This window comes from Trichoderma harzianum (assembly GCF_003025095.1).
Source record: "Trichoderma harzianum CBS 226.95 unplaced genomic scaffold M431scaffold_19, whole genome shotgun sequence".
Taxonomy (NCBI): domain Eukaryota; kingdom Fungi; phylum Ascomycota; class Sordariomycetes; order Hypocreales; family Hypocreaceae; genus Trichoderma; species Trichoderma harzianum.
The window spans coordinates 343,219-365,585 of record NW_020209267.1 but is presented as its reverse complement, the minus strand read 5'-3'; the positions used below and the strand labels follow the sequence as shown (position 1 = coordinate 365,585).

Here is a 22,367-nt window from a genome sequence, read left to right as displayed (position 1 = left end):
TTGTCATGTATTAGCACTATGTCGGCCACTGATGATTCTTCTCGCCAGCCGGCGCAGGATGTTGGCGGAAAGAGGGTTCTGCCCCTCATGACCCGCGATGAGATTGAGGCCATGATTGCTAGCGGACGACATATCATTATTCACCACGGATATGTCTTGAGGCTTGATGGCTGGCTCCAATATCATCCGGGAGGACCCAAGGCCATCATGCATATGGTGGGCAGAGATGCCACGGACTGGGTCGAAGTGTAGGTGGACTGCTTCACCGGGACGACGGCGCGTGTGCTGGACGAATTGCTAACGCTCGTTTGTTTCAACCTTTAGCATACACTCACAGGACGCAAAGGAAAGAATGGCCAAGTACCGCATTGGCAGAATTGAGGGCTCCTGGCTGAACTTCCGGCCGCCTATCCAGGGCGGTATCTTTCGAACCATGGAAGAAATTGAATCGGATCATAGCAAAGGCATCTATGGCATATCAACCGGAGAGGATATCAGCTCGGCAAGCTCTCGGGCACCATCGCCTGTGTTTGACGTTGACTCAAAGTCGCTGCGTGATCGAAAGAATGCGTCGGGCCCCGGAGCAGCGAGGTCGGGGTCCTTCTCGTCCGAGTCAACTACGGACAAGGCGCCGCTAGATGGCATGTCTTATTTGGACGTTATCACTCGCGAGTACATCTCGCTTGACCTGGAAAAATACCCCGCTGTTGACGAGGCCACGCAAGCTCACATCGTTGCCAAATACCGCGAGCTGCATCAGAAAATTATCGATGCTGGCCTCTACAAGACAAACTATTCGGCATACGCCTGGGAATGCCTTCGTTATTTTTCTCTCTTCGCTTTGATGCTGATTGCTCTTTCCTATGGTTACTATATCATCAGTGCCCTCTCACTTGGTTTCTTGTGGCATCAGCTCGTCTTCACAGCCCATGATGCTGGTCACATGGGCATTACGCACAACTATTATATTGATACGACCATTGGCATCTTCATTGCCGATTTCGTTGGTGGCCTTTCCCTAGGTTGGTGGAAGCACAACCACAACGTTCACCACATCGTGACAAATGCTCCCGAGCACGATCCCGACATCGAACACATGCCGCTCTTTGCCGTTTCTCACCGCTTACTGGGATCCTTAAGGTCTACCTTTTATGAACGAGTTATGACATATGATGCTGCAGCAAAAATCCTCTTGCGCATTCAGCCGTGGACGTACTACCCTTTCTTGGCTCTTGGCCGTTTCAACCTCTACGTCCTGTCTTGGGATTATATCATCAACGGAAAGGGACCTCGGAAGGGCCAGGCTGCATATCAGCGCTGGCTCGAGCTAACAGGGCAGGTGTTTTTCTGGATCTGGTTCGGCTATGGAATTATGTACAAGTCGATACCCGATAACTGGTCGCGTTTTGTCTTTTTGATGGTGAGCCACGTTGCAGCCTCTCCCCTGCATGTGCAGATTGTGCTGTCACACTTTGCCATGAGCACCGCCGACCTGGGCCCTCAGGAGTCTTTCCCGCAGATGATGCTGAGAACGACAATGGACGTCGATTGTCCTCGCTGGCTCGACTTTGTTCACGGAGGCCTGCAGTTCCAAGCCATCCATCACTTATTCCCCCGCTTGCCGCGCCACAACTTCCGCGACGCGCAGAAGCTTGTCATTGAGTTTTGCAAAGAAGTCGACATTCCGTACGCGTACTATGGGTTCACAACGGCCAACGGGCAGGTCATTGGCAGGCTTGCAGAAGTTGCCAGACAAGCCGCCATCTTTTCAAAGTGCCAGGAAACTATTACCAAGACGAAGGATTTTGCTATCTGAATGCTATAGAATGTTGCTAGATAAAAGTCTTGCACTTGGATAGAGAGTATATGTGTGTATGAGTACATGAGATTAGAAGAAATAAATCCAGGTAGGTTAAGAGAAAGAAAGAAAAGAAACAATGCGGTAGAAATTTGCATTTTGTCGCGGCCGCTTAACTATTAGCTATTAAGAAAGCTTCAATTTTTTATATATATAGAAGATTGGAATATTTTGAGAGTTCATATTTGGTGGTTTCTCGCAGCGATCTTGTATCCCGTATTAACACATAGCCTGTACGTAATCATGAAAAATACTTGGTTGACGCCCTAGCCTCAGGTATCTCTAGTCATAATTATGCAGTGTCTATACTCAGCTCTCTACTCTCTGAGAAGTACCTTTTCCATCGCAAACTGGTAGATACAGTAGCACACCCAAAACCATCGCAAAGCCGCGAACATTTTTTTACCATTTGACTCGACACATTACAGGCACTTCCAAGTCTCTATTCCAAAGCAGCACCTATTAAAAGCACCAAAAGACAAAAATGTCAGACAGCGATGATGAGCCCATGTAAACAGCCCCTTTCTCTTACTCTTGTCAAAGGCCTAGGGTCGGCAAAAAATATAATAATAATGGAGGGGTGGGATATCATGACTGACTTTTGCTGAAATATAGCACTCTCTCAGCACATGCCCTCGCGGCGCTGAAATCGTTCGAGGCAGAGAGAGACGAGCATCAGGCAAAGTTCCAGAAGCTGAAGGACGAGGCGGAGAGCAACAGCCTGCTGTCCATAGATACTTTTCAGGAGGACTGGAATGAGTCTCAGTTCTGGGTACGTTTTACAACCGTTTTGGCTCTTTCACAGCAATACTCGCGAAAGTGAGGGCTAAATGCTAAATCGTATATAGTATTCAGAAGAAACTGCCAATGTTTTGGCAACGGAGCTGCTTAGAGATGCGACCAGTGACATGACTATCGGTGTTGTCTCCGCGCCGAGTGTTTTCGTCGCGCTCAGGAATCTCTTGGTGAGTTACCACAGAATTATACAAACTGTATGAGAAGGAGAGAAAGTTGCTAATATTTTTCATGTTCTATATGCTGCAGCGAGACCGAAGTGATGATGAGAAGCCAAAGCTTGTCCTTTTGGAACACGACAACCGGTTTGGAGTGTTTCCCGAGTTTTTCTTTTACGATTTCCAACAGCCAGTCAAACTTCCAGGTATGAGACTCGAACCTTCGCCCATGTATTATTGTTTCTCCAATTTTGTTTTCGTTATCTTGAGATCTACATCAAGACTCAAGATTCATATAATAATCTCATCTGCACGCAGGCCACCTCAAAGGATCCATGGACAGAATCATCGTTGATCCACCATTTCTAAGCGAAGACTGCCAGACCAAAGGTACCAAATTCCCGCCTCGATATTCCAACACCTCCTTCTGGATTTATAAACTAATTTTGGCCGTAAGCTGCTTTGACCGTGCGCTGGCTTCTCAAACCAAGCAGCGGCGGACCATCACCCAATCTCATTGTCTGCACCGGAGAAAGAATGGAGTCCCTGATTCTCAAGCTATACAAGGCACTGGGGGTGCAGACAACTGCCTTTGAGCCCAAGCATACAAGAGGTCTCAGCAACGAGTTTTACTGCTACGCCAATTTCGAGTGCCCAAATTGGAAATGGCGGTAGAAGGGAAAAAAAGAGGATGCCACTGGGGTATCTCATAAGCACAACCATATTGACATGAGAGGTAGACGGGTAATTGGATGTATAGACAGCCATGACAGGACAGGTGCCCTTTTTTAAAATAAGACACATAGCCATATTGACGAGCTATAGTATGCTGGATTGTATGCTAATTCATCCCATAGTCCAGGGATAGTGGGTATAGTAGGTATGGTGTCCTTGATTATAGCATAGACATTGATGCCTCCTAGGCGAGGGACCGGATGATATAGAACAATAGATACGCCTGGGCGCCAAGCACATCCGACGTCTTGGCTAGCTCTACCCTGTGATCGTTGAACTTGAACCACTGTGTTTATTAGTGAAAAGGAATAGACAGAGAGAGTAAGGAGTGCCGGCCATACCTGATCCCCAACTCGACAATATGACACGTAATGGCCAGTCTCTATCTCGCCAACGTGAACGACGACGCTCAAGAGGTCATAGGTACACGATCTCTCCAATTCCATATCCTCTCGACTGCCACGGCTGCGAGCACGGTTGGTGTAGGGAAGCATGTTGAGTTGAAGCGGGAATTGAACGGTGTTATCAATCTTGGACGCAGCCCGGTCATGTTTTCCCTGTTTGAACTCGAATCTCTGGGGGACACATGTCAGTAGCGGACCCAAGGTATTGATGGCAAAACGACTCACCTTGAGTTGGATAGATAATACGTTAGGCAGGCGTTTAATGTTGGTATACCTCCGTGCTTGCTGTGTTGATGCGCAGTTGTGGCACCTATACTCGCATTTATCCGACTTGACATACTCCTCGTCCAAGCAATCGTTCAGTGAAAGCGCTGGCAGCTTTTGACCCGTCTTCTTAGCTCGTCTCTGTGCCAGCGTGTCAACACCTAGACTGAGATCCAGGAAGGACTGGACCGCATGGGTCATGCCGCCGCAGTTCTGGCAGGTTGTGACTGTTTGCATTTTGCCGTAAAATGTCTGGTGGATGATGCAGTTGCACGTGTGCTCGCTGCCACCCTGCGGCTTCTTCCCATCGCCATTCCGCTCATGAAGTTCCTCGGCCAAAAACTGGAAAAATTCATGGGCGTCCTGCTCCTTGGTCGTCACGAGATTCTCAAACGCCTTCTTTTCTGAAATCCAAAACCCGGACAAGATATTGGCTGCTGTGTAGCCATTAGTACTTTCTAGCGCGTAAAAGTCCTGGAACATGTCGTCCATGGCACAGCTCAAGCAGTGAGAGATGCTACATTCACTGCTCTGGTGTCCATCGCTCAGATAGAAGTTGCGCAGTAGGGGGTTGTGGAGGAAGCTCTGAAGCACGACATTCTGATAGCAAGTTGCACCTGCGTTGTAGATGCCGCGAAGGCCACTCGCTCGGCACGATGCGACGGTTGTGTTGGCTGAGATGAGGCGAGGATCCTCTTTGGCCGAGTCGGCAAAAAGTTCGTCGTGCTTTCGTTTTCGGTTCGCTAAAGAAAGCAGATTAGGTCACTAATGTCTAGAGAAGACGGCCAATTGACAACTTCCAAACACAAGAAACGAGAAACAAGACATTGTGAAGCGGTGCTTGGGGTTTTGCATACTTGAAAACGTCCCGGTTCCAATCTTTCGCACTCTGAGCTCCTCCAGCGTGGGGTCCCAAACGAGGTCATCGCATATCTGACAATAAAGTGCACCGCTGCGAGAGTCGACATCTGTATTTGTAAGCAACTATGAACCGCATAGCATTATTCAATCGGCCGCATCGGAGCTGTTACGTACAGAATCGGTGCAGTTTCTCGGTGCCGTGATCCAGCCGATCGTCTTCAGACACCGTAACTGGGCATTGTAGACACAGGTAGTTCGAGGTAAGGGAAGTGACTGGGCGGCCTTCCGTGTTTGTTGAAGTTTGGGGAACGATGGGACTCGTATCGAAGATGCCTCGGAGGATCATCTTGTAGTGCGCTACCGAGCTATTCATGACCTCTTGGCTCTGGGACAGGAGACGCTGAACATGCTCTGGAGGCGAGTTAGTAAGCCAGTGATGCGATGGGTTGGAGACTTCTTTTTGGGTTGTAGACTCACCGCAGCCGAATACTGGACATCCCGGCGAAGGAGATTTGATTTTGGCATTTTTGGGAGATGCGGGAGTCGTTGGTCGAGTGGACATGGCGACTGTTGGAATGTGTGTGATGCGATTGACGCTGGAGTTTCAACTTTCGACGCGCCTCTCAACCAAGGCCGAATTGCCGTTTGCAAGGATCGAGGGTCGATGTCTGCGGCCCTTTTGTGCAGCGTCCTGGCGAAGATGGTGGGAAGAGATTGGTAGGGTGACGGTATTCAGCCTTGCGGGTGATGGGCATTAAGAAGATGTGTGTAATCGAATATCGGATGTTTGGGCACGCGCATTAACTCGGCTGGAGTGCTGCTACTAGCATGGCGCATCCGCCGATCGCACAGATGCGCTATAGAGTGCGTGCCTTGCCTTAGCAGCGGCTAGGGAAAGCGGCTAACAGTGACTTCTCAGCAACCTCAGCAAAGGGCCCATGGAAGCACGACACAATAGGAAATATTTGAATCGAGAATATATGTATCTCTTTTCATTTTATCCAATTTCTTATAGCACTTCTCATCTGGTATATGCATGTCTACTGATTTTTGAGCAATTGCCCATGTATGTGCCCAGCGGCATGTACTCTGTACTGTCACAAACCTCGAGATATCCGATTTATTCAAGGTTCTTTCTGGAATAAGGGAAACATTTATTTATTTCACGTTCCTTGATTTTTGAATAGGACATGATTGAAATATCTCTCTTCACTACCCATCTTCATGCACTCAATCAATTATAATTCTTTTTTCCTCTTCTTCTTTTTTTGTAGATATCAAAGAGCATCTACCTAAGACAAGGGTAGCCGTGGTTATGTCAGCCATTTCCTCTGCAGAATTGGTCATCCACCTAAATCGGACGAGTCACATCATCCAGCCACTGTCAACCCAATGCTTCATAACCAGCCATAAACCCAAGCCAAAAAAAAATCATTCTCTCAATTTTACAACAACCTCACTTCACTAAACACAGTCAAGATGCCGCAAGACCAACAAACCGCCTTCTCAGCCCTCTACCTCCAAAAACTCACCCAAGAACTCTCCGAGGACCTCGACAAGATCCGCAACGCCGACGACTTCAAGGCCGAATCCGTGCCGTCCCTCGTCCACGCGCTGCAGCAAGGAGCCAAGCAGTTTTCTCCTGCTCAGCAGAATGCCGTCCTCAAGACCTCGGAGAACCGCCAGGGCTGAATTGGCTTCCTCCCCCGGCTGTCAATCTTAAACCTCGCGCTCTGGTAAATTTCTTCTTCACCATGGTTTTCTTATCGGCGATAACTCACATGAGACTAGTGACATCTCCCCAACCACAAGACGCCCCAGGGGGTTCACAGAGCTCCTCAGTGGAACCATAGCATAAGATGGCAACACATCTGTGCCTTGGTAGCAACTTGCCATACCGAGACTATTGGCCATGATCACTGGCAATCGAGCCCGGTCCCTGATGCTGCCTCAAGGCTGCCTTCTCAGCAATTATGCCTTACGGACCACTTACTTCGTCCATATGAGACTAATGGGGGCGCCTCGAAAACTTCAGCATGTGTCGCTGATTAAGAAGCCTCTCGGAGAAATGTCGCCTTGCGGTATGCCATGGCATGTTTTGTTAAAGACACCATTTTGTGGTCGAATCATAGGTCAATTGGTCCTCATCAAATATATTATTACATCCTCTATAGGATGACTATCTCCATTACCCTATCCTAACACTGCTCTTATTACTACTGCTATCTCTGCTGCAAAAAAAGAAAATGAACGTGGTATCATAAAGGCAAGGATATCCAATCCGCCTCCCGGTGTATCATGAAGGGTATCTTTGAAAGAAAAATATGCGTAAAGGTCGTATAGAAGAAGAAATTTTTGAAACTCTGAGTTTGGGTTGAGTTTGCTAATCCGAAGTGAGCATCATGTCAGTGTCGAAAACTTTCATGAGAAAACATGTTGAGCATGTTTAAGCAAAGGCTGAAGCCTGGGACCGGCGCTCCTTGCGGACCGCCCATCCCTTGAGGGCCAAAACGATGAGCTCCCAGGACATGAACAAGCCTGTAAAGCCCAAAGTAATCGTGTAGAGGGACATTGGTTCCAAGTCGTAGTGAATCATACCCTTGACGGTATCGGCGCTCTGCTTCCGTTAGTTTCGGACTCCTTGGGGATGGGAAATATTGAAGTACTCACACTGTACATGAAAATCATGCCACCTGCGATAAGACCAAAAGCTGCTAGGAGCTCGGTCGGTGGCCGAGATGGTTGAATAGACCTGGGCGGTTTCAGGTACATTGTAACGTACGTGAGCATTCTGGCCAGAGAGGCGCCGAGTAGCAAGTTGCCCCATTGCTTATGGACCATGGTTCCGACCATGGTTTCCTGCGAGTGACCACCCATCATCATGCCGAGCAGGAAGATGATAAGTGCGGGGAGGGGGTTGATGGAGAACTCGTACGATTCCGGGGGTTCGAATGCCGCGCGCTCATCATCAGAGTTGGAGTCGCTGCTAGTAATCAAAGTGGTGAGCAGGCCTCGCACCCACGTAGATTCAACGAGCATGCCAATCTATTGCAGCACCAGTCAGTAAAAATTTTGAAGTGAGGAAGGCAAAGAATAGAGAATTTGCGCGAGACTTACAGAGCCGCCTCCGAGGAAAAGTACGGTGATGGAGAAGTGCTCTAGATCGCTTGGAGTCCAGACACCGTCTCTGCTGCCCAGATGCTCCAAGAAGATGTTGGTCGAGCCATAGAAGAAGATGAGGAAGCTTTCGACCCACTCCGCGGATGGCGTCCATCGCTGGCCGGCCTTCTTCTGAGGGCGCAGGTTCCAAGCCCAACCCGACTCGTAAAAGCTTCCAGACCAGCGACCAAGAGTGAGGAGACCCATCCAGAAGAAAATACCGCCCTTGATCCAATGAGCAAGTCCGCTGAAGACGGCAGATCCCTCCTAAAATGATGTTAGCAATGATCCCCGCTTTTATATGCCGAGAGATCAGGTAGTTGGACACTTACAAAAAGGCGACCAAGAGTAGCAATGCCGGTAATGTAAGCAATAAAGCCAAAGGGCAGGATGATGCGATCAACGGTCTTGTATCCAAAGTCAATGTACTTCCAGACTCTCGAAGACAAGACCTTGACGGCCATCAGCGTCGTCTTGCTCTGGTGCTCCGGCACGGGCATGGGCATAGTGGGGCCGTCAAGGTCATCATCATCTTCCTCCTCCAACTCCTTGTCGAAATTGGCCTCACGGTGATCATTTTCCGCAAGCGTGGAGATGGAGTTTCCGCGCAGCGATTCCGTCGTGGGCTCGGAGCCCTGGCCGCTGTCGTTGGAAAAGCGGTAGTCGCCGAAGTAGTTGGAGTGGGTGCTTGTGGGAAGTGGGATGAAGGAGCGGCGCTCTTCCGCTAGCTGGTCGGCACTTGGCGTGAATGCCCCGCCAATGTGCCGGAGCAGGCTGACAACCACTTGCGCAGAAATGACCCAAGTCACAATCCAGCCAATCTTGTGGTGCGCATTGTTGGGATACAGGTCGGGCGTCTGCGCGTTGTAAACCGTGCCGAGGATCAGGCCCAGCGCATTGGCTGCGAGGAAGACGAACTGCGAGGGAAGAACATAGCGAGACTTGGCCAGCGACAAAACGACGGCTTTTTGGGGGTCTTGTTAGCACTGGAGCTGTTCGGCTTACATGGATCGCATCACGTCTGAGATACTCACCAACTGGAAGGAAAATGACCCAGGCCACTGTCATGAGCGCAATGTGCGCATACAGCACCTGGGTATGCTCGGGATGGGCAAAGTACGTGGGGGGATATTCGGAATCCTGCTGGTCTGGTTCTGCGTGCTCCATGCCCTCCATGCCTTCCATCTCACCACCATGACGGCGTGCATTGTCTGCGAGTACTGGCAGGGCCAAGCTCAAGCCCAGCACCGCGATACCGGCAAGGCTACGGCCGAACGCAGCTGACTTCATCGCGGTTGATTGTGCGCTTAGAATCACGAATAAAAAAAGAAAGGTGCCAAGAGGCGTTCGCCAACGTTGCGCAGGTTCAGAGAATCAAGGACGACAAATAACACATGCAGGGACGCCTTGAGATGGGGGATGGCGAGAGAGAGAAGTGAGGGAGGAGGAGAAGAAGAGGCGTGTCCGGCCAAAGGAATCCGCAATCTACTGCGAGCAAAAGAAAACTAAAGCTTCATTCTACGAGAGTCATAGGCGGGTGGGTGGCTGTCTTAAAAGGAAGAAGCAGCTCGCGGCGGCAGCTTATAGAAGCCGCTACATCCCGCCGGGCGGGACCTGAGCGGCACAAAACTTCAGGGCTGCGATTGTCATCACATCAATCATGCGAGAATCCAAGGCCAAGGAACGCTGCCTGTGGGTTTGCTGGAAGGGAAGATGAAGGTCGAGCTCCGAGGCTTCCGAGCCTCGCGCTGTTAGTCCTCAGATGCGGTCAGTACTAGGTAGGTGTACCCAAGCTTGCCAAGGTAGGTAGTAGCTAGAATGAAGAAGCCCAGGTGGGAAAAGAGAGAGAGAAAAAAAAGTCACATATCTCCACTGCATGGATGAGCCAGGTGGGGGGCTTCGTTTCCTCTTCCAGCGATTTCGGGAAGGGATGTCGAGGATGGCACGGAATCGGGTCGCGCCTAAAGGAATCACGCATGCATTGATCCATGGGACAGGTATCTCTAAATCCGTATCGTGTACTCCGTTCTCCGGAAGGCTGTAGATTGGTACTTACACTGGATCGCCGACTAGACCTGCCAAAGGAGTGTCCGCCCAGCTTCTTGGAGGTCTTGGCTCCTCCTCCCATCGGGATTGACGACTGGTAGGGCGAGGCGCTCCGTCACATGTTGAAGCTGAAGGTGCCAAACAGAGCTTGAAGGATGCGGAAATAGGCAATAGCACAGCTGCTCTGAGCCCTGGCGCAAGTCAGGGTACAGCCGAACGCAGTGCTATGACGCACTGTCATGCCGTCTAGAGAACCTTGAACCCTGGCCGGTGCCCGGCAAACGCCTTGCGGCTTCTCGGCTGTCAGGATGGATGGATCAATGGATGTCTGACAAACTGCTGCCACGCCCATGACACAACGGGCGGCTTTTAAGCTGCTTACCTTGGGTACTACCTACTATCTAGCCGCTTGGTACTGCATTTGCTAAGGTTAATACCTTGCTTAGTACATTCTTTCTTGGTCAGAGTACATACAACCAGCTGCATGCAAGACACCTTTGGCTTGATAAGCTAACAGGTAACACCAGCTTTTACCGAGTTGTGATTGACAAACTAACTGACCCCGCCAGGCATGAATGCACACAGCGCAGTGCGTCCAATGCGACCTCACTTACAACTTACAGCCTCGTCGTTGTCGCAGGACGCTTCGCGTATCATGTGTGGCGTATTGCGTACGAACATTTTGCGTATTGCGCCGCGCCAAGTGTTTTTGCGTATTGCGTATTGCGCAGATAAGCTGTTACAGTACCCAGCTATAAGAACACGCACATCCGCTCGTCATACTTTGGGGCCGTACTGCCCGGGTACTGTACCTGCTCGTTAACTCATCACGACTCCGCACTTATCGTCGTTCGTTTTTTTTTTTTTTTTCGCAGCCGACCCCCGGTGATTCCGGAGTTGGGATCGGACATCGGAGGGCGAACCATCGGCTATGGCTCCACCGAAGCGCTGTGACGAAATGGCTTGGGAGCTGGAGCTCCCCACTTGGACATCTTGGCGCGCTAAAGGTGATGGATTCACAACTTTTGCCTATACTAACACGACCCATGTGCAATCGGTCATCTGATGGCCGGGATCTTTTCCGTTGGTGTTGTTTTCTCGATGGCCTCTATTCAGAGCCGGTGGTAGCGAAGCAAAAATCAGAGCAAAAATCAGAGCAAAAACCAGAGAGCAGAGCTTCATTCACCTCAACTCACCACTTGAGCCCAGACACCCCGACATCTTCTGAACCCCTCCTTCAAGCCCCGATCAACCCCAACCAACCCCTCATTTCTCTTCTCCGAACCTGGCCTTGTCATTCTTCTGTTTACAATGCTCTTTCCAATAACTGCAGCTGGAATCACCCAATGCCGGGGATGGTGGCGTGACGCGAACAAACGTGGAAAACTATGTCAGCATCGATTGGTCCGATGATAGTTGACCAGCCTCCCCCACTGCTCTGCAGCCACGATTGGAGTGCTCCTCAGCCAGGGTACCAGCCACTAGGCCGTCCATTTGAATGCATCCCGGCTTTTGCTACTGGTAGGTTCCACGGCCACAAGCCGACACCAAGCAAAATCACTCGTCCGATATGCCGCCTTGGCCGCCTTCTGTGTAAGAGTTAAGTAATATGTACATAGAACTGCAGGAAAAGGCGCGGAGTCTGGCCCGCGGATTTTAAACCATCGCCCGCAAATCCTAGTCCAGGGTCTTGGTCGCTCGCCATTAGCTGCCGTAGCCTCGTGCTCTTTGTTCTTGGATTAATAATTCCGTACTTCTGACAAGGTTGAGTCATCGCCGATCGTCTCGAATTTTTTAGGACATGGGAATGTGGACAACACTGGCACCACAAACTGTAGTTTCTCCTCCACAATGTCGAAGTGGTACTCGCCTACTCCGTACATTAGGTACAGTATAAAGGTTAGCTCGTCTAATCGGATTGGCAGCTCGGTAACTCGCCTCTGAACCGACTCAGGTCCGACTGTCACTAACACCATATTCCCATGTACAAATCGGGCACATCTTCCGGCTATTGGGACCACATTGCGAAGCAAGTCGGCAATTATTTGATCCACAGATGTAGCCGTATAGAAAAGAGGCTATTACAATAGATGATAGCCGTTTGTGAACCCAATAGCTTGTCGCTTCTCGTCTACTCAGAAAAACGAAAACAGACTCTGGATTACAGGGTACGCTGGACTTGCACTTACACCCGGCTTAATCATCAACCCCAGCCCACCTGTAGTCACGAGATCGATTTCGGAGCCTTATCTTATCTTATCGGTAAAAAAAAAAAAGGAAAAAAAAAGAGAGAGAGACAGACAAAATAACGGTAGTAAACAAGGTGTCACTGAGAACGTATGACAAAACAAGTCAATTGCCGACTTGAATAAACATAGAATATCTTATTAAAATCGACATTATGATTTTGAGCTTTAATTAGAAACTGTCTGGAGTGTGTAATTTTTGTTTCTTAAAAGTTGTCGAGACCCCTGCGCCACTAGTACGTCATTCAGAAATTTTGCGACGCGGGTAGACGATGCTGGTCTGACACTTTGAAAGTTTTTATCGCAAATCTAACCTTTCCTACGCAATGCTTATATAGAAAATCCCCATTTTATTCTCACTGGATTAGATCTATCTCCCACCGCGATGCCGTCCACAGGTGCATTAGAGCTCCAGAAAAAGCTCTTTAAGCGCATGGGCTTGGATGTGCCGGGGGAAAAACCACAAACACAAAGGCGCCCAACCAAGCAGACGAAAGAATCATTCAGCCAAGTATCGCGTCGAAAAGCCCAGAGAGCACAGAAAAGGGGGCAGAGCCACTCGAAGCCGCCTCCGTCTACGAAAAAAGTTGTCAATGCGACCGGGTTCTCTCGCCCAGAAAGAAACACCCAACGCCGACCGGCTGCCCCCGTTGAATCGGCGTCCAGCGATGGACAACAAAGTGAATCCGATGATCACATGGCGGCACTGGACGAGGAGGACGAGGATATCTTCGACCAATCCGACAACAGCGACAACAGCGACAACAGTGACGACGTCGGAGACGCGGATGATTTCGATCTAGAGGACGGCAGTCACTCCGAGAGCGACGAGGCGCAGTTATCGAAGAAAGGGTCATCAAAATACGACGGCCTTTCCAGCGCTGTCCGCGAAAAGCTTGCCCAGGATGATAAAGAAATTGAAGAATTTGAAAAGAAGCTGCGTATAAAGAAAGGAGCCTCCTCATTGCCGAAGGCCTTCAAGGACGATGGGCTCGACGAGATTCTTGGCGATGTTGAATCAGACTCTGAGACGATGCAAGCTGATGAGACATCAAAGCGAAAACGACAATATGATGACTGGTTGGCTTCAAAGAGGCGGAAGGCAATGCCAGAGGCAGCCTCAGCCTCTTTGGGCGACCTCGATGAATCAGATGGCTCAGAAGATGATGAAGACGCCTTCGACTTCTCAGACGACGAATCTGAAAATCGGGACGAAGAAGAGGATGAATCACGGCAGCCCAAGACCAAAGTAAAGGAAAATCCTTATGTGGCACCTGCCACAGGGGCAGTGGTTGCCAAATACGTACCTCCGTCTTTGCGAAAAGCTGCCAACTCGGACTCAGAAACAAAGATGCGGCTGCAGAAACAGATTCAAGGTCTTGTGAATCGTCTGACGGAAGCAAATATTCTGGGTATTGTCAAGTCCATCGAGGGGCTTTACCAAAATAATGCCCGTGGCGACGTTACCGAAATCCTTACAAATACAATTCTGGCGCAGATGTTCAAATCCTCAAGCGTCCCAGATCAATTTTTGGTTCTCATAGGCGGCTTTTCCGCTGCAGTCTACAAAGTGATTGGATCCAGCTTTGGATCCCACCTCATACAACAGGTGGTAGTCAACTTTGGCGAGTATTATAAGCATGCCTCGCAAGAAGGGGTTAGCTTTTCGGAAATTCCAAAGGAGTCCTCAAACATACTCGGATTTCTCACGCAGTTATACCTGTTCGAGGTTGTGAGCTGTAAAATCATGTTTGATTACATGGAAAGGTTTCTCGCGGACCTGAATGAACTCAACGTTGAGCTTCTTCTTCGCATCTGCCGCATGGCAGGCCGTCTTATGCGTAGGGATGACCCAAATTCGCTAAAGCATGTTATATCTATCATAAACAAGGCAGTGAACGAAGCTGGGTCTTCTGACTTGTCTGTACGAACAAAGTTTATGGTTGAGACGATCAACGATCTTGGCAAGAGTAAACCCAAGGCTCGAGGATTGGATTCTGCCGTTGTATCGGATCACGTTCTCCGAATTCGGAAAAAGCTTGGTGAACTTAAATCACAGTCTAGGAGACTTGATGGTCTCGCGCCGATGGGATTGAGTCTACAGGACATTGAGAAAGCAGACACAAGAGGCAAATGGTGGCTTGTAGGAGCAAGTGTTCCGGCAAAGGAGACTTATCAAGATGCGGAAAAAGAATCGAAAAAATCCGCACTCAAGAAGGATGATATTGACATGTCTGATAACGAGGACATGGATATTGTGTTGCCCGATTTCCCCAAGAAAGCCCGCGGCCAAGGCTTTCACACTTCAGCACAAATCGCCATTTTTACTGCCATCATGTCCGCGGCAGACTACGAACATGGGTACCGTCAATATGCCAACCTCAAGCTGAGAAAAGATGACCAGGCCGAGATTGCACGTGTGCTCGTGCAGTGCGTCGGGAGTGAGGCCAATTACAACGAATACTACGCACTCGTGGGCAAGCAAGCCTGCACAAACAACAAAATCAGGTTTGCCTTTCAAGATAGGCTCTGGAAAATCTTCCGGAGTCTTGGCGAGTTAATGTTTGGCGAAGAGGCAGAGGATGAGGAAACTGCCGACAGTGAAAAGATGAAGGATGAGCGCCGTATTAGCCATGTGGCCCGCTTCTACGCAGCCTTGATATTTGACGGCGCCTTGAACCTCAACATATTGAAGCCTTTGAATCTACCTAGGCTGAATCGGTGGACTCTCATATTTGTCGAGCAGCTCATAGCTAGCCTCCTGCAGGCCTGCCGGGGAAGCGAAGCCAAGGAGGGCGTCAGGATAGCCAAGGTGTTTGGCGTGGTAGCAGAGGTCCCTACGCTCGCAGCAGGCATGGACTGGTTTCTTCGGAAGAAGCTACGGAAAAGCAAGCTGCTGACATCGAAAGAGTTGAAGAAGATGGAAAGGGCACGGGCGACGGCTGAGGCTGTTGTTCAAGCTCAGACGGCGAGAGAGGGCTAGTTGGGGGGATCTTTTGAGATATCTTTCTGTCTTACATCCTTACGCCCCTGACCTTTGTTTTTGTCGATTTCTAATAAAGGGGCAAAAATAGATATACATATTTACATATACATATACAGCTTTATAGGCGTGGTGGCGTAGAGTCTCTGGCGAAAGGGGCGCGACCCGATTGCCGAGGATCCATGATGCTTCAACGAAAACTACTAGGAACGAATGTCCGTGACTAAATTGGTCATCATTTCGCCCCGTCCGTGTCGTCCTCTTTTACTCGTAGTGGCAATCCGCCCCTGGGTAATGATCAATGTCCAATGCGAGTACCCGGCAGCCTGTCCACGGGTGGCCACTGACGCCTCGTGACAGCCTCGTCTCTTGCTGGGCGGGTTTATTGTACAGAGATAGCTAGCATCTTGTTGCAATCTGGGAATTTTATAGGCACAGCTGAGGCGTCCCGCATCTAAGCGAAAATGTCACAGTCCAGCCGATTTGCGCCGTTAGACCGGAGGGTACTTGGAGGTACTTCCTGACAACCTGTCGAGGGGCAAAAAAGAGCGAGAGGCCGAAGTCGCGCAGCCCTCCGCATCTGCCACTCGTTGCGCAGACAGAAGCTTGAAAAAGTACCCCGCTAGTACCCCTCGAGTACCCGCTCGGTGCACAAGTCGTGTTCACATAATCAAGCATGGAGCTTCCCTAAAACCGGCGGGCCTTGCTATAGGCTCAAAGCTGATACACTTCTTTTCGACCTTCAACAGTCGACTCTCTTCCCCCATCAATTCATCATACAGCACCTGTCAACGGCTGCCCAGCATGATTGCTAGCCGCCTGATACCCCGAAGTGCCATCCGCACGCTGCCCAGCAGGCAATTGACGTGAGCGCCTAGTTCCCCTCCCGCCGCTGCTGTTTCTGGCAGTGGAAAATCTCTCGCATGGCTAACCCGCATCTTTGCTCAGTCTGTCACGATGGAGTCGAGGATTTGCCTCTGCTTCTGGTTCGTCGCCCCGAAAAAGAACAAAAAACGGCAGACTCGGAATACTGTACTAACACGGAGATATAGAGGAGAAGGACCTGATCATCATCGGTGGTGGTGTTGCCGGATATGTGGCCGCCATCAAGGCCGGACAGGAGGGCCTGAAGGTGAGGCATTGCCAAATTTGCTCGGCTGGTGATATTCGGAATCTGACTGTGTTCTGTGTCTAGGTGGCCTGCATTGAGAAGCGTGGCACCCTCGGCGGTACCTGCTTGAACGTTGGCTGCATTCCCTCAAAATCTCTGCTCAACAACTCCCACCTGTACCACCAGATTCTCCATGACTCAAAAAACCGCGGAATTGAGGTCGGAGAGGTCAAGCTCAACCTCGAGACTTTCATGAAGGCCAAGGAAACCGCCGTCACCGGCCTGACCAAGGGTGTTGAGTTCCTCCTGAAGAAGAACGGCGCCGAGTACATCAAGGGCACCGGCTCCTTCATCAACGAGAACGAAATCAAGGTCGAACTCAACGACGGCGGCGAGTCCGTCATCCGCGGCAAGAACATTCTCATCGCCACCGGCTCTGAAGCTACTCCCTTCCCCGGCCTCACCATCGACGAGCAGCGCGTCGTCACCAGCACCGGCGCTATTGCCCTGCAAAAGGTCCCAGAGACCATGACCGTCATCGGTGGTGGTATCATTGGTCTTGAGATGGCTTCCGTTTGGTCACGTCTGGGAGCCAAGGTCACCGTTGTTGAGTTCCTCGGTCAGATCGGTGGACCCGGCATGGACACCGAGATCTCCAAGGCCACCCAGCGAATCCTCAAGAAGCAGGGCATCGAGTTCAAGCTCAACACCAAGGTCGTCAGCGGCGACACCAGTAGCGAGCTCGTCAAGCTCGACGTTGATGCTGCCAAGGGCGGCAAGCCTGAGAGCGTAAGTAGTGAACCCAACAATAACTGGACAGCCCCGGCAGCTGGGTACTGATATGTCATTACAGATTGATTCCGAGGTCGTTTTGGTCGCCATCGGACGAAGACCCTACACTCAGGGTCTGGGCCTGGAGAACATTGGCCTCGAGACGGATGAGCGTGGCCGTGTTATCATCGACTCGGAGTACCGAACCAAGATCCCCCACATCCGCTGCATTGGTGACGTTACCTTTGGACCCATGCTTGCCCACAAGGCCGAGGAGGAGGCTGTTGCCGTCGTCGAGTACATCTCAAAGGGCCACGGCCACGTCAACTACGGATGCATCCCGTCCGTCATGTACACCCACCCTGAGGTCGCTTGGGTTGGCCAGTCGGAGCAGGACCTTAAGGCCCAGAACATCCCCTACAAGATCGGCACTTTCCCCTTCAGCGCCAACTCCCGAGCCAAGACCAACCTCGACTCCGAGGGTCTCGTCAAGATCCTTGCCGATCCTGAGACTGATCGCCTGCTTGGTGCCCACATTGTTGGACCTGGCGCTGGTGAGATGATTGCTGAGGCTACCCTGGCCCTGGAGTACGGCGCATCCAGCGAGGACATTGCCCGAACCTGCCACGCCCACCCCACGCTCGCCGAGGCTTTCAAGGAGGCTGCCATGGCCACCTATGACAAGGCCATCCACTTCTAAGTCGGGAGGTCGTTGTGGTGTGAAGCCGGTGTGGCCTTTTGAGTCGAGAGGGGCTGGAGTCAATTGAAGGTCTGGCGTTGGAAGGTCTCTCAAGTCAATAGGTCATGCGTAGTGAGAAAACAAAAAAAATATATAGATAAGGGATGCAATGAAGCATGTATGCATACCCAGGGCTGCCAAGGAGACAAACGCTGAGACAAACTGAATCTATTTGTAGAATCAAGTTCTTCAAGGGTTGTATAATTATTACTTATAAATAATAAAGTCAAAAGAAGCAATGTTTATGATTCTCATTAGATATAAAAAGCCCAACTGCCCCCTGCCGGAAGAAAGTCGAGTCTAAACACCAGGAGTATGTTGGAGAGCAATTTGTTCAAGTTGCAGTCCATATCAGATTATGACTAGATAGAATGAAATGCAAAAGCGTAGCAGAAGAGTAAATGACCCTTATCTATCTCTACATTAAGATGTTAACCCGAATCTCATAGCTCTGAATATGTAATTTGTGGCATTTGCTCTCTGATTCATAAACTTTTGGGTCATGAGAACCAAAGTAAGATAGGCAGAAGCCACATTCAAGCTAGGTACTAGGTAAGGAAGAGGCCGTATCTGTCTCTCTCTCTCTCTCTCTCTCTCTCTCTCTCTCTCTCTCTCTCTCTCTCTCTCTCAAAACATTCAGATAAACTACAATCTTTATTATGAGGAGTGGCTATCTAGCATTCCGTGTCTCACATTTGGCGGATCTACTTGAAAAACCAACGATACCAGAACGAAGTAGCGAAACTGGAACGAAGTAGCGAAACTAGAACAAAGGAGCGGAACTAGAACAGAGTAGCGATACCAGAACAGAGTAGTGATATTGGAACAAATCATCTAAGCCATTATTGAACAAAAATAGTGGTAATAGAACAAAGGAGCGATGGTAGAACAAAGCAGCGGCACATGGTGGCAGTTGTACAGCGACCCCACCCTTCTAAAGTTAGCTAGCTTCCCTTGAGCTAAGATCTGGGGACCTGCACGCTTAGATCAACAATGGACGTTCTAGGTATGTACACGCCCGGTGACGCTTCCACCAGCCGTCAACAGCCACCTGACTCCAGCATTAGGCAGTCATTACCAGCTGACTTAGAACATCAACCATCGTTCAGCATCACCTACTATACATTGATATGTGCATAGTCTGGCCTATTCTATCTCCTTATTTATTCGGCGATTCCACATAAATCATGGTCAACTGCGAGTGCGTCATCGAGCCAACTGAATAAGCCTCGACATGTCCAAGATCTTCTCACGACTCACGGCGTCTACGCAAGGCGGCCGGTCGTTTTACGAGCAGCTACGGTCCTACGACGACGAGCCAGACTATGATATCGAGGCAGGCCCTGTCCGCGGAGACTCCAGCCGACTCTTTGACAGCATCCCTGCACCCACGCTTGCCGCCGCACGACGCAACAATGCCCACAGCGTGCTATCGCCAGGAGCGAGCAGCCGAGGTCCTCCGATGAGGTGGCCACAACACGATGACGACGGTGACGACGACGTGCCCGCTTCGCTTCTCGTTGAGTCCAACAAGGCCATGGCGAATCCAGCCCTCGATCAAGCAGAAGCACAACATTACCGCAGCCCAGAGCCCTCATCAGGCCACGGCCGAGCTCAGTGGCGGCCACCCACCGAGGAAGCCAGACACGAGATTCCCAAACCAAGCGCACAACCGACGGCGACGGCAGCACCAGCACCACCACCATCGTTCGGATCTCTACTGAACGCGGGGCCGTCCTTCGACCGTAAGAATGCTGCTCTGTGGAGATGGGCAAACATTACGAATCTCGATAGCTTCATGAGAGATGTCTACAATTACTATGAGGGCGACGGAATGTGGGCTATTATGTGTTCAAATGCCTTGAGACTATTGTAAGTGCGTTCGAGGGGGCTGGAGGGAGGGAGCTACGTTCTCTCCCTCCCCTCTCAAAATGGTTGAAATCGAATGGTAGAGCTAACATGAAGATGCAGAGAAACTTTATTCGTCGCTGTCCTGCTCACATTTCTGACGCAATGTGTCGATTACAGCAAGGTGCCGCACAGTCAGTCATTGAAGCAGGTCGTCGTACCTCAGTGCACTCAGAAGATGTCTGGCCTATGGAATTTTGGCATCTGGCTTTACTCATTCTTCTTCATATGGAAATCCGTGCAATATTTCTTCGAAATTCGCCGTCTACTACATATCCGCGAATTTTTCGTTGTTCTTCTTGATATCCCCGAACAAGACATGCAGACGATATCCTGGCAAGACGTTGTTGGTCGAATTATGGCTTTACGAGACCAGAATCCTAGAACAGCGGCCAATATGCCACAAAACTTACGACGTTTCATTGGCAGTCAGTCGAAGGAGCGTCTCGATGCTCACGACATCGCCAATCGACTGATGCGCAAGGAGAACTACCTCATCGCCATGATCAACAAGGATATACTAAATTTGTCGCTTCCGTTTCCGTTTTTGCGAGGTCGTCAGATGTTTTCAAAGACCATGGAGTGGTATCTCCACTACTGCATCCTTGATATGGCATTCAACGAACTCGGTCAAGTACAGCAAGATTTCTTACGTGCCGAACGAAGAGGAGTCTTGAGTCAAAAGTTGAAGCAGCGATTTTACTTTGCCGGGTTGCTGAATCTCATCTTTGCCCCCATTGTCCTCGCATACGTCATCATCGTCTATTTCTTCACGTATTACAATGAGTATCAAAAGGACCCCAAGCTAGCTGCGGCACGCAAGTACACCGCGCTTGCTGAGTGGAAATTTCGCGAGTTCAACGAGCTTCCTCATCTCTTTTACGAAAGACTTCATATGTCCTTCCCGTTCGCAACCCGATACATTGACCAGTTTCCCAAACGCATGACAGAAGATATCGCAAAGAGTATTGCCTTTATGTCTGGCGCACTTACAGCCATTCTTGCAGTTTGCACTTTACTCGACTCGGAACTGTTCCTATCATTTGAAATCACAAAAGACCGCACCGCCTTGTTTTACCTGGGAATATTTGGAGGAATCTGGGCCATCACCCGTGGAATGGTGTCGGAAGAGACGCAAGTGTTTGATCCAGAGTATGCTTTGAGGAACGTTGTTGAGTATACTCACTATATGCCTGATCATTGGCAGGGAAGACTGCACAGCTTTGAAGTTAAACAGGAGTTTTCGGAGCTTTACAAGATGAAAGTTGTCATCTTTCTGGAAGAGATCCTAGGCATCATAACTACTCCCCTGTTGCTACTGCTGTCACTACCTAAGTGCAGTGACCAGATTGTGGATTTCTTTCGGGAGTTTACGGTGCATGTCGATGGTATGGGCTACGTCTGCTCGTTTGCCGAATTTGACTTCAAAAGGGGACCCGGCCAGCCCGTCGCTCGTCAGGGAGTAGCCAAAGATGTCCGCCAGGATTATTATGCAACAAAACATGGAAAGATGGCTGCGTCTTATTATGGTTTTCTTGATAACTATGTTATCAACCCGAAGACTGGTATCCCTGGACACCTGCCTCCAGGGACACAGCAGCCATTCCATCCTCCCCCTGCGTTTCCCAATCTGAATTCGCCCACTCTGGCAGCCGATATGCAAGGCTCTCATATGGAAACAGGAAGAAACAGGAGCCGGACAGCTGGGCTGGGTGCATTCCCGAGAGGCGGGCATAGCATTACGCAGCCATCCCCTATGGCATCCATGCTATTGGATGCCCGCCACCAGCCTTCGATTGCAAATGTGGCAGGCAGAGGGCCATATAAACCGCGTCCGTCACGCGGTACACATCCTCATCCTGCGGTCCAAATCCCCGAGGAGCCCTTTGAGGCTGATGCTGCAGAGGGGCAAGGAGGGGAGAGCTCTGAAGCAGGCGCTATGCTTGGGGAATCTATGTGGCAGACGTCACCGGGCATCAGTAAGGAAAACAGCAGCATAGCCCACGCGAAAGAGCCGGATGTTGGTGTTCTTGGATTGATTAATCAGTTTCGGCAAACACAGCCGCATCGTCGCGGAGGAGGAGTAATTTAAAGGAGTTATAGCGACTGCATATTGGGAATAAATTGGCATTAGGGGATAATAATTAGACCTTGCTTTCTTTCGTGCTTGATAGTCGAGCGTTTCTCTCACATTGCTTGATCCTTCAAGTTTCTGCTACTGTCGCTACTCTCTTAGACATCGTGATACGGGGTCTATTGTATAGCCAACTTGGGGTGCTGGCTGTCTAATCCCGCGACTGAATTTTGACAATAACTCTGGATTGGATTT

At 50.1% G+C, this 22,367-nt stretch overlaps 8 protein-coding genes across 8 annotated transcripts; 6 read left to right on the top strand and 2 right to left on the bottom strand.

Annotated features, from left to right (window-relative positions):
* Positions 1-18: 18 nt before the first annotated feature.
* On the top strand, positions 19-1,816 carry M431DRAFT_97842 (hypothetical protein; the record flags this gene model as incomplete). The annotated part of the gene is made up of 2 exons (XM_024924966.1): positions 19-248; positions 325-1,816. 2 exons carry the CDS (start codon positions 19-21, stop codon positions 1,814-1,816), a joined length of 1,722 nt encoding a protein of 573 aa, XP_024769014.1.
* Positions 1,817-2,285: 469 nt separating this feature from the next.
* On the top strand, positions 2,286-3,486 carry M431DRAFT_126674 (hypothetical protein; the record flags this gene model as incomplete). Its single annotated transcript, XM_024912295.1, has 6 exons — positions 2,286-2,368; positions 2,474-2,630; positions 2,707-2,823; positions 2,903-3,017; positions 3,130-3,201; positions 3,269-3,486. The coding sequence occupies exons 1-6, from the start codon at positions 2,343-2,345 to the stop codon at positions 3,484-3,486; spliced, it is 705 nt and encodes a 234-aa protein (XP_024769013.1). The 5' UTR covers positions 2,286-2,342.
* Positions 3,487-3,730: 244 nt separating this feature from the next.
* M431DRAFT_97885 (hypothetical protein) lies at positions 3,731-5,637 on the bottom strand (the record flags this gene model as incomplete). Its single annotated transcript, XM_024924972.1, has 6 exons — positions 3,731-3,832; positions 3,888-4,121; positions 4,176-4,957; positions 5,072-5,182; positions 5,250-5,486; positions 5,553-5,637. The coding sequence occupies 6 exons, from the start codon at positions 5,635-5,637 to the stop codon at positions 3,731-3,733; spliced, it is 1,551 nt and encodes a 516-aa protein (XP_024769012.1).
* A 22-nt stretch (positions 5,638-5,659) lies between these two features.
* On the top strand, positions 5,660-6,767 carry M431DRAFT_10206 (hypothetical protein; the record flags this gene model as incomplete). Its single annotated transcript, XM_024911381.1, has 2 exons — positions 5,660-5,792; positions 6,550-6,767. The coding sequence occupies 2 exons, from the start codon at positions 5,660-5,662 to the stop codon at positions 6,765-6,767; spliced, it is 351 nt and encodes a 116-aa protein (XP_024769011.1).
* Positions 6,768-7,521: 754 nt separating this feature from the next.
* Positions 7,522-9,401, bottom strand: M431DRAFT_98102 (hypothetical protein; the record flags this gene model as incomplete). The annotated part of the gene is made up of 5 exons (XM_024924996.1): positions 7,522-7,692; positions 7,746-8,120; positions 8,193-8,501; positions 8,567-9,198; positions 9,269-9,401. 5 exons carry the CDS (start codon positions 9,399-9,401, stop codon positions 7,522-7,524), a joined length of 1,620 nt encoding a protein of 539 aa, XP_024769010.1.
* A 3,409-nt stretch (positions 9,402-12,810) lies between these two features.
* Positions 12,811-15,720, top strand: M431DRAFT_513085 (hypothetical protein). The gene has a single exon (XM_024919949.1). The coding sequence runs from the start codon at positions 12,912-12,914 to the stop codon at positions 15,507-15,509; it is 2,598 nt and encodes an 865-aa protein (XP_024769009.1). The 5' UTR covers positions 12,811-12,911; the 3' UTR covers positions 15,510-15,720.
* A 593-nt stretch (positions 15,721-16,313) lies between these two features.
* Positions 16,314-18,091, top strand: M431DRAFT_97880 (hypothetical protein; the record flags this gene model as incomplete). The annotated part of the gene is made up of 5 exons (XM_024924971.1): positions 16,314-16,375; positions 16,458-16,495; positions 16,562-16,641; positions 16,705-17,409; positions 17,474-18,091. The coding sequence occupies 5 exons, from the start codon at positions 16,314-16,316 to the stop codon at positions 18,089-18,091; spliced, it is 1,503 nt and encodes a 500-aa protein (XP_024769008.1).
* A 1,273-nt stretch (positions 18,092-19,364) lies between these two features.
* Positions 19,365-22,130, top strand: M431DRAFT_98016 (hypothetical protein; the record flags this gene model as incomplete). Its single annotated transcript, XM_024924989.1, has 2 exons — positions 19,365-20,002; positions 20,102-22,130. 2 exons carry the CDS (start codon positions 19,365-19,367, stop codon positions 22,128-22,130), a joined length of 2,667 nt encoding a protein of 888 aa, XP_024769007.1.
* Between the last annotated feature and the right edge of the window lie 237 nt (positions 22,131-22,367).

Coding starts and splice junctions, on each gene's coding strand:
- M431DRAFT_513085 (XM_024919949.1), top strand. CDS start 12,912: ATGCCGTCCACAGGTGCATTAGAGCTCCAGAAAAAGCTCTTTAAGCGC.